At 32.2% G+C, this 11,847-nt stretch overlaps 1 protein-coding gene across 1 annotated transcript; it reads right to left on the reverse strand.

Moving 5' to 3' along the window:
• Positions 1 to 6,615: 6,615 nt before the first annotated feature.
• On the reverse strand, positions 6,616 to 9,865 carry LOC137811158 (putative disease resistance protein RGA4). The gene has a single exon (XM_068612789.2). The coding sequence runs from the start codon at positions 9,832 to 9,834 to the stop codon at positions 6,652 to 6,654; it is 3,183 nt and encodes a 1,060-aa protein (XP_068468890.2). The 5' UTR covers positions 9,835 to 9,865; the 3' UTR covers positions 6,616 to 6,651.
• Positions 9,866 to 11,847: the final 1,982 nt, after the last annotated feature.

Genomic DNA, 11,847 nt, shown 5'->3' on the forward strand with positions numbered 1-11,847 from the left:
TCTCTAATTTAGTCATAGCAACTAATTATTTTTTTTCTATAAAATTTATTTTTATTTAATGATTTTCTGGTAGTGATAGAGAATTTAGACCATTGTATTAAGTAAACCAATAAATGTATACACTACAAGAAAATGATTGAATGGTAACTAATTTAGAAACCAAAAACAAATAGTTTCTATAGTAACTAATTTAGATACCATTTTATAAACTAAAAATTATTGGTTACTAAAATGGTATCTATTATTAATAAAAATAGTAATATAATTAGATACTATATTTTTAGTAGCTAATAATAAAAATAAAATAAAAAAGTTTTCTTATAGAGACCATTTTTTTTAGTTTCTTGTTAAGATGTAATTGGAAACCATTTTTTAGTCACTTTTAATTTATTTTAGAAACTAATTTTTGATCTCTAAAAATAATAAAATTAGAAACTAATTTGTAGTTTCGAAATTAGATGCTTAAATTTTTAGTCATTATTATTTGAATTTAGATACGAATTTTGGATTAATTAAATTTTATAAAATTAATTATTAATTATTAATTTATAAAATATTTTAAATTGATATGAATAAATTTACTAATTTATTAATTTTAGTATAATATTAAAATAATTATATCAATTTAAAATTACATTTAAAATAATATTTTAATTTTATATAATATAAAATTAAATTAATAATAAATTAAAAATATTATTTAAATTAAAAATTTAATAAATTAATTTAAATAAAAATGCATATTTTTCAAAAATTTATTTAATTTTTTTAAAATCTGAGCAAATAGTCAGCTTTGGAATTTGAAAGTTTATCTGTCTCGTCCCTCACTCTCACCTTCACACACTCTGCAACCCGCACCTTCACACACTCTGCAACTCGCACCTTGCAATGGCACCCTACGACGACAACGTATCCGCGACGGCAACGCATCCGTGACGAAAACGCACCCGCGACGGAAACTTACCCTGCGACGGCAACGAAGCTCTGCAGGTATTCATTCATTTACTGTGTTCTGATTCTAATTATCCACTCTTTGTCTATCATGCTTGTTGTGTCTTTGCGACATTGACCACGAATTCAACCCTTCGGAATTGGATACCCCCAATCACTGCGTTCTTCATCTTCAGGTTAAATTAGGTTACCCATTCTCCTTGCTATTCCCAATTCCCAACGGCTTCCTATCCATTCACTTTCAATTTTCAATCCCACAGAACACACTGCACCACATTCTATCTGAATGTGAAAGAGCTGATAAACAACAGAATAGGAATAGGAACTATATAAAGTCCATAGTTGGCATGCTTTAGCATTAATCTTAGTATTAAATAATTCTCCCATTTATTCTAATTCATTTCTTTTCGTATTGATTAGAATTATTATTATCGTGTTTTTACTATAATAAATGGATTTGAGAATTGAGAATGATAATGGAAAACTAATTACCTCCAAATCTGCAATGATGGCCAAGGATGTATAAGTAGACTATTTAGCGGCTTTGTGGTTTTGTTCACAACTTAATTTGCATCTTTTTCTCTCTTAATTCTTTTAATAATTTTTTTTCTTTAAATGATTACAGTAAGTAATAAATGTTTTAAGTGATTGTATATAAGATCTGAGGGAATTGTGAAGTCAAATTTCTTAATAGGGTTTACATATTTAATTGTGTTTTTTAGAACTATAAGTAGATAGTGAAACAATGTTTTGCTCATTAACATAAATTAAAGATTACAATAAGTTGTCTACCGTGTTATTTGTTGATGCCCAATGATGGAGGGACTATTAGTGATCTGCCATTTGGTTTCTTTATACCTGGACCATTTCCATTCTCTCTCTATTTCTCTCTTTCATTCATATCTACTCGTTCATTTATTTATTTTTGTGCAAGAAGGCTGTAAATGAAACCAGGGTGTAGATTATTTGATTTGCATTTAATTATTTTATCTGAGGGCTATGCAAATATTTTCCTGGTTGCATGAACTGATTTACTGATGAATAATTGGGTTGAATGTGGGTTTGTTACTCTGATTTATCATATAAGATTATATTTTGCTGATGGCAATGGGAGTAGTTACTGTTTTTTCCATTTTGAATGATTGGCGACCACATGTTCTTTAACTTGTTATTTTCCACATTATTGTTAGGGAGATAAAATTCATGGATCTCTCTATCAATTTGTTGGTTTCATCATCAATTTGTTATTGGATCCCATTTTCAACCTTGTGGAATTTATGAATTTCAATCAGTATTGTCTTGAATAAGTAAAATGTTATTTTTAACTTTACTCCTCCATTTATATGTTAATACAAATTAGTGATGGTCTAGTGGTACTTATGTGGTCCTTGAGGGTGTGTTCCTTTTATTCCATGGAAATATGTGAAAGCATATACATAATAGTGCAGTTTTATGGGTTATTTTGTTTTTTCTAAAGAAAAGTCCATAGTATTATCTCAATTTGTATTTGTGTTCTATTTTTTTAGCCATGTCAATTTTGCAGCCATTTGATAATATATTTCATGTACTATCTCAATGCAGGCTTCGTAAATGGTAGTCATTTGCTGATGCTTAATTTTCATTGTTGATTGAGCATGCATAATTTTTCAGAGATTGAGAAATTATGGCACGTTTCGGCTTACTTTGTTAGAACGCCATTGCCCTTCAATTTTTGAGAGGAAGGAATGCTTGGTTCCTCCACCAGATGGATACAAGCCTCTAATCAGATGGCCAAAGAGCAGAGATGAGTGTTGGTACAGGTATAATGTTATATGCTTTATGAGTTAAATAGCAAAAGCTTGAATGAGTTAACTATAAATGTTATCCACTTGTTCAGCTTTTCTGTTACATTAATGTCAGGAATGTGCCCTATGACTGGATCAACAAGTAGAAGTTTAACAAACATTGGTTGATTAAGGAAGGGGAGAAATTCCTGTTTCCAGGTGGGGGTACTATGTTTCCCAATGGTGTTGGTGAATATGTTGATATGATGCAAGAGTTAATCCCAGAAATGAAATATGGGACAGTGAGAACTGCCATTGATACTGGTTGTGGGGTGAGTTTACTCATAACCTCTTTTTCTTCAGGTTTATTTCAGAGTTAATCTACTTAACTCTGATTTGTTGTAGGTTGCTAGCTGGGGTGGTGATTTGTTGGATAAGGGGATTCCAACAGTTTCTCTTGCTCCAAGAGATAACCATGAAGCTCAAGTTCAATTTGCTCTAGAGTGTGGAATACCAGCTATTCTTGGTGTCATATCTACACAGAGACTTCCTTTCCCATCAAACTCCTTTGACATGGCTCATTGCTCCAGATGCCTTATCCTATGGACGGAATTTGGTAAATCTTCTATGCAAATTGAATTTTATCAATCAAACAGAATTAATTCCTATTTATGCTATTCAGCATTTTTAGTGTCTTGCACTTAATTAATGTAAAGCCAACACATTTTACGATTTTGTTTCCCTTGGTTGATGGGTGATCAATGATCATTGATGAGATGGTATGCAATAGGACCTTCATCCTCTAGCTAAGATTTTACATAAACTCAGGCATTCAATTTAATTCCAATTTTGGTGTTTATACGTGACTTGTTAACTGGTATCTAAGTTCACTCTAATTTTTTAGTCACTCTCTAATGGGGGATATTCTCATGTGCTTTTAGGTGGTATTTATCTCGTGGAAATGCACTGTATTCTTCGTCCCGGTGGAATTTGGGTTGTGCTTTTAGGTGAATTTTGGGTATTTATCTCATGCAGGCTTGTTTACCTATTTTGTTTACTATTTGGTTGAAAGTTACCATGCTATGTAATGTCAAGTCAATTGATACACAAAAGATTGCGAGTACCGTGGTTGTTGTTTGGGAGCTGTAGCAAATAAAAGTTGAAATTGAAATGTAATTGAGTTTTTTTATTCATGTTTATCCAGAACTGCAGTGAATTACATACTTAATCCTAGAGATTTGACAATACATATGTAAGCTTTATCAATAGAATGTTTCCTTTACCACACCTAAATGAATTGATTTTTACACTTAATAATAATAAAAAAAAACTAAATAATAAATAATAATAATATATATATATATATATTATAATAAATTACATTATTTAGAGACCAATATAATGACCATTTTTTGTTATTTATATATTTAGTCACTAAATAAGTTTCTATATATTTTGGTCACTAAATTGGTTTAAAAAAAATAGTTGTTAATTTGGTTTCTATATAATTGGTCACTAAATTAGTTTCTATATTTTTTTGTCACTAAATTGGTTTTTATTTAATGGTAACTAAATTGGTTTCTAAATTAGAATCTAAATTGGTATTTAAAATTAGCGACCATGATTTTAGTCACTTAAGACTATTAGTTTCTAAATTAGTCTCTAATTAAGTTAGTCACTAATTTTATCATTTTAGAAACCAAAAATTTAGTTTCTAAAAGTACTTTTTCTTGTAATGATATGACATTTTTTTTATAGAATTTAAAGTTGTTTTTTTAATCTAAAAATTAGATTTTCACTTTTCTTCAAAATAATCTGTATGAAATATGTACATATTTTCTATAAATAATCAATTATTTTATGGTATTGATTTCACGGTGTGTTTAGTTAAAAAAACATAATCAATTATGATTTCAATGGAATATGTTGTTTCTATATATATGTCTTAAAAAAATGATCAAATAACATATATAATTTCCAATGTGTGATTATTGAATGGAAATGGAAAATAGGTTAATTCACCATTTGAGATTGAAATTTATAGAGATTAAAATTTATATGAATTCAAGTTAAGAATTGTGTAAATATGATTATGTAAATATTTTGAAATTAATATACATTTATTTAGATTACGGTTTTAACTTGATTTTTTTTATGTTTTTTAATCTTAAATTTTATTTTTTAAATATATGTTTTCTACATTTTTATATGTAAGGACACTGAAAAATAATTCAACCGAATTCTCATATCATAACGGAGTAATATTTTAACTAAAGTCGTATAATATATATGAATAAGTTATCTAACACTCATTCTAATCTTTTTTAACACAATGACGAAATAATAATTTTACAAAATTTATTAATTAAAAAAATAATTTTAACTTATTAAAATTGATTAAATCTCACAAATTTTTATAACTTTTTTCTTAATTCTGTTTTAATTTATAATACAACGATAAACAATGGACTGAATAATAAAACATACATTTGACCACTACTACATAGAAATAAAAAGGTAACATTTTAGTTATTTATACATGAACATATGACTTTTAAAGATTACTTTTAACTAAAAAAATTCTTTAAATATAAAAATTATTGTAGTCAAATAATTTATGATAAAGACCCTTAGAACTGGAAATACTGAGTCATATATGATCAATTATATTTTAATTACTGTATATTTTACGTACAGATGAGTTTTTTTTCTTTTTTTTTTTATAAAAAGTTTTTTGTTACGTATTATTATTAAACTCATCTTTTTTTTTTATAAAAAGTTTTTTGTTACGTATTATTATTATTCAACTTGACATCTCAGCAATGTTAACACCTCAAGTAACAACAATCATATTTCATCACATAAAAAAAATATTATTAAAAAAAAAAAACAAAAATGGGGGACTAGACCAAAACCCATATGTTAACAAAAACGATACATAGGTAGATCATACCTATTCATAAAAAAATTAAGAACATACTAGATGAAAGTCTATTATACCAATAAAATTATTCTTTATGAATAAATTTTAAACTAGCCAACTTATCACAAGTCCGTATTCACAAAAATTTGCATGATAAAAATTTGTGTAGTATATATATATATTTTAAATGGATTTTAATTTTTACAAACTGTATTTGTCCCACAGAATCTGTAGGTTAAATAAACGAGTCTGCATTTACAAATATACATTCAATTTTTTAACATTCATTTGTATAAGAAAAAATTATTCAATCCATTAATGAATACGCAATCAATAAAAAAATAAATATTTGATTGAATTAATCTTGATAATAAAGCTTAGCCCTAAAATTCATGTAACCTATATATCGAAGAGGTTGGGTGTAGAAAACTTAGACCAAAATTTTTCCAAAGAAATAAAACTCATTGCCTACGTTAAGTTGTGGGTTACAATTGATCAAATATGTAACTAACTTACACATGTAAGTAAATAACAAACAAAAATATCTGCACCATTTTGGTACTAAAAGATGAATGTACCTTTGCTTACAGGCACTTAAAGGTATCATAAAAAAATAAAAGACTTAAGTTGATATTTACAGAGATTGTAGCATAGAGGGCAGTGTTAAACTGAGCACCAATATATACAATTCATCCACCAATATCACTCAAAGCTATACAGAGTAACAGCAACAGATGATTAAATGAAGAAAACAGTAACACATTTGTAAACCACATTAATAATATAAGAGAAATTTCAAATCTGCATTTTATAACTGGGTAGTGGGACGTGGAATCAGTCATTTACTCATCTACTTTGATGGCTGCTTGAAGCAGTTCCATGAGCGAGCTGCACGGAATTACGAACATTAATGTATGCACAGACTTACTCAGTAAGCAGAAATTAAAGAAAATAATACAATCATTCACTCACCACAAAATCTTGAATTCTTTTCCTCTGGGGGTGGTTTGGAGTCTAAAATATTTCTCTAAGGCAACCGTTCAGATAAGGACAACCGACTATAGTTAAAGAAGACACGTTGCTGAGGCTTTGAATGTTACTCGGTGATAACCTCAACGCGTAACAGTCGCAAATCTCTAATTTTTTAAGAGAAGTCATGTCTCCCAGCCTGTCTGGCAATGAAGTAAACCCGCAATGCCTGATTATGACAGTCCGAAGGCCAGTTAGCTGGGTCATATTACTTGCTAGAGTCAGCAGCTCTGGACAATACTCAATACTCAAACTCTCCAGACATGTCAAATGTCGCACACCTTCAGATAATGATTTTAATTTCTCACAGCTGGAAATACTCAAACTTTTAAGAGAGCTTAGACCTTCCAACACATGTTCTGAAAAACACTCCAGATTATACCAATATTCAATGTCTAGTACCTGTAGTGCACCCAATCCGCTAAGTTGGTCAGGTAATACCACCACTCCTTTAATCATCCTAATATGCAAGGTCTTTAGACAAGGCATATTCTCCACAACCCCTTCCATGAAGGAAGCCGCTTCATCAATGTCTTCAGCAAGAAGTTCCTCAACAGAAGGAAGACGTGGAAATTTAAGGTTCATCACACCATTAATTGTTAATTCAAAAAGACGAGGGAGCATCTCTACTCTTTCTTCCCTCAACATCCTCTCCAATTTTGGTAAATTCTTCACCCACAAATACTCCAACGATGGAAATGCCTTCTCCTCCACACCATCATACGACTCACCATCTATCCACTTCACATTTTTTATTCTAGCCACTTCTAGCCTTTTCAAGTGTCGTAGTTTACCAAGTGGAGGAAGCTCCTCACAGTTGTCACAGTCCAAGAGTATAACTTCCACCAAGTCTCTCAGAACTGCACCATTTCTCATCCAACTTGATAACTGTCTCCCCTGATATCCTTTCATCCCAAAACACTTCAGAGTTGAGGGAGGTTGCAGGGCTTCCAGTACTCTCTCAATGTTAACATTACTACCTTCTGAATTAGTACTAGGACTCCATGACAAGTGTAGGATATTCAAGTCCTTCTTATCAATCAAATTTGCTTCTTTAGCATCCCATTCATTGGGGACGTTCTCAAGGCCTACGATTCCCAGCTTGCCTCCCAGATTTAAGTTATGCAACTCTGCTAACCCACACCCTGCCTTTGATCCAACAACGAAAGTGCTCAGTGTTCTTAGATGCCTTAACTTGCCAATATTTGGAGGCATCTCTGACATTGACTCACAATTATTAATCACAATATGTCTTAGATCCTGTAATTGCGTCAATTCTTTGGGCAGCCTAAGGTGGAAGAAATCTTCCAGTTTCAATATTTGCAATTTCGGCAACTTACGAATTGAATTAAGAGAGCTTGCCACTGATCTACTATGCACGCTCAAGTATCTCAAATGTGCTAAATCATTCAGTGGAGACAACGAAGAAGATCTTGTGCGTAGTGCTCGTAGATAGTGGTTTGATGGCAACTGCCTAGTATAACCAAAATCAAGAAAAGTCCGCAGGGACTCAACTTTCTTGAAAGCAGCAGCAATCTCGACAGAGACATAATAATTTAACACGGGGATATGGTGACCTAACACGAGGAAATGGTGAGCTCTAGCTGGCAACTGTATCGACCTTCCTTTCTCAATAATCACACATTCTTCACCTGCAATAGACTTGGCAAGATCATGAAATAGATCATGCATCTTGCAACTTCTAATCATACCAATCTCATCAGACTTTTCTTCTTGGAAGAATGATCTGTGGTATAATTTTCTCCAAACATTATTGCCGACTTCCTCCACTTCTACACTTCCTTCAGATTTAATAAATCCATTAGCCATCCAGAGATGAATTAGATCTTCCTTGTCTATTTCAAAACCTTTGGGAAAGATTGCACAAAAAGAAAAGCATCTCCTCAACGACAACTCCAAATTAAAATAGCTTACTTTCAAAACACGCATGATAGAATTTTCCTTAACTGTCATAGAACTATTTTTCTCCTGTAAATCCCAAATCTCACTTTCCTTTACATTTTCCCATTGTGTTACCTCACTTTTATTACGCAATAGGCTTCCCAGTGTTTTGATTGCAAGTGGCGAACCAACGCATTTTTTCACTATCTCTTTGCCGATTGTCACAAGCTCTTCCCTCTCTTCTCTTTTTGGTCCAAACGCGTGGCTTTTGAACAATGACCAACTATCTTCTCCTGATAATTCTTTCAAATGGTAAGCACCATCCGTCTCCATGGTGGAAACAACTTCCTGGAGTCGAGTTGTCACCAAAACGGTAGATCCTTTTGCTCCCCTTGCACACTGCAACACCCCCTTCAAATTTGCACATTTCTCTTGGTCTTCATTCCACACATCATCGAGAACAAGTAAATACCTCTTGCTCTTCAACACTTCTTCAACCTTTTTCCCCATTGCTTCTAAAGTATGGAGATTGGGGTTTTGACCAATGACATGTTCTAGGATGGATTGCAGTATTGCCTCCACATTGAAGTCAACAGAAACATACACCCAAATTGTCAAGTCAAAATGTTTGCATATCATGTGATCATGGAAGACCTGTTTGGCAAGAGTTGTTTTGCCAAGTCCACCCATACCAACTATGGCATAGATGGAGAGGTCTTCACTTTTACTCGCATCTTCCATTAGAAACTTCACAATTTTCTCTCGATCCTGGTCTCTGCCACAGAATATGGGTTCGGTAATCACAGAGATAGTTTGGCGCCAATCATCATCATCATTCCTAGCTTGCTTCTCTGTTATACCATCACGTAACTCAAACATGCGTCTTTCTTCATTAATATCGTGAAATCTTTGGGTGATGTCTTTCATTCCCTTTCCAATATGAAAACGAAAGAGAATGTCCTTAGGATGCACACGGGCCAAGCATGAACTTCGTCCGTCACCAGAATGCACCTTTTTGGATTGAAGTGAACATTCATCCAAGATATCATCAAGCACATATGCTGCATCTGTGAGTTTCTGCAGCCAATCCTTCACAGCATGGCTTGTTATTTGCTTTCTATCAGCGTCTGTGAGGACAGCACGGATTGCAGTGAGATTGCTGGAAAGCTTTTGAATCTGTTGATCAACGCCCCAATAAGTTGCAAGTTGGTCTTGAACAAGAGATTGCAAGTTTTGAAACACAGTTCCCAACAAAGCTTCAGCCATTGGAAGGAAGGAGAGTTTGAATGAAGGAAGGTTGGTGATGATTATGGAGAAGAGAGAAAACGATAAGTGAATAATATTTTGGTTAAAAAGAATTTCTTATATAATTTATCTAACTTGGGCAGAATGTTTGGAATATAATTATGCATCATTTACACTAATATAGTCATTACATAAGCAAAGTATATCTTATTTTGAACTTTACCTCATTACAATGAAAAGTATAAATATATTCATACTGGAAAAAAAAAAAAAAAGAGAATAAAAGTAGATGAACTAAGAATAATTTGTGATACCAAAGTATATTGAATTCATTACGGAACTATAACCCATTAGGAGAGTTCAAAAGGTTCCAAATCAATCTTTGAAACAATGCAACATTCTCTTTCCTCACTTCCTCCCAAGATGATACCCTAATACATTTTTCAATCAAATCAAAAATATTTTAACTTTTAAGTTGACAATAACAAAAAAATGCAACTTAACAACAGTTCAAACTATATTGTATTTAAATAACTCTTCGTGAAAAAGTGAAAGTTATGTATAATTAAAAATAATTTTATAATATATATATAACTTTTTTTATCATATATCTAAAATATAATTTATAAATAAACATATTTATTTGTTATGAATGTTAAATATAAAAAGGCATATAATAAAAGAAATCAAATTAAACTAACTCAAATTGGCTTCAATTTTAAGTTTTTCTATAAATTCAAACTTATATAAAAGTAAAATCTTAATAACTAAGCATCTTATTTTTTGAAATAAATAATAAAAAATCATCGTTTTTAGAAAAGTTATCGAGTGTAACTTATTTGGAACTTAAGCCAATATTTTTTTACACGACTAGCCAGTTTTGATTCAAAACTTGAGGGATTTTGAGAAAAATATGTGACATATTTTATGTGATATAAGACCTTATTTGTTTGAAAAAGATTTAAAGTATCTTATACGATATAAATCATATTTATTGGTTAAATATAGCTGCAACAATAATATTATAAAATTTTACTTGAATGTGTAACGCTAAAAGTGAGTAATTTAACAAAAGTAATACTATTTTATAAGATATGCTTCCTGTGTAGAGAATGATGAAATAAGTTGAAGAAAATAGTTCATATAATCTTAACCAGAATAGTAGATGGTACTTACATGGACAGAGTTTAACATCAAATGGCGATTACATAAAAAGTAAAATCTGTATCTTAATCTAAAATGCGAGGGAGAGGAAGAAGGAGAGAAGCCCGTTCAACCCACGGTGGTCATGGTGGTCACGGTGGTCACGGTGCTGGCGAGAATCCACATAAAATCAAGTACGGCAGAGGCGATTTCACAACCTTCTTTTTCTCTAATTTCCCGAATGGGTTTGGAGAGCTGGATATGCACAAGATTTTTCAAAAATGGACAAGAGTGAAAGAAGTTTTCATTGCTTGTAGGCTGAACAAGTGGGGAAGGAGATTTGGGTTTGTCCGGTTCTTTGAAGTGGGAAATGCGGCAAGATTGGAGAAGGAGTTAGACCAAATATATATAGGGAATGTGAAGCTCTATATAAATATTCTGAGATATCGGAGGCTTGACCCTGTCACTAGTAGAGTATCGTCTAGGGATTACAAGACTCCTCCGATGGTGCCACATACCGGGTCTAGGAGGAGGGGAGGGGAAGGACCGGCGGAAAGAGGGAGGGAGAGGAGGAAGAAGGTATGGGTGAAAAAGAAAGGGAAGGAGTCATATGCTGATGTAGTAAAAAGGAGGATCTCAACAGGTGTGGAAGGGTCCAATGTTTTCAGCCCAAAAACAGGTATTACCGTGGATGGAGACAAGCGTAATCGGCCAATTTAGTGCAGAATTGGACTTCGACCAGTTACGTGAAGAGTTCTTGAAAGGTGGTTTGAGCATGGTTTATTTGCGCTCTTTAGGTGACAATCTAGCTTTGCTAATGCCAAGGGAAGGGGAGAGTTTGCAGGCTCTTATAAAGCTTAATAAAGAGTGGTTTGAGAGTGTCTTCACCAG

This window comes from Phaseolus vulgaris, chromosome 2, assembly GCF_051622355.1.
Source record: "Phaseolus vulgaris cultivar YP4 chromosome 2, ASM5162235v1, whole genome shotgun sequence".
NCBI lineage: Eukaryota > Viridiplantae > Streptophyta > Magnoliopsida > Fabales > Fabaceae > Phaseolus > Phaseolus vulgaris.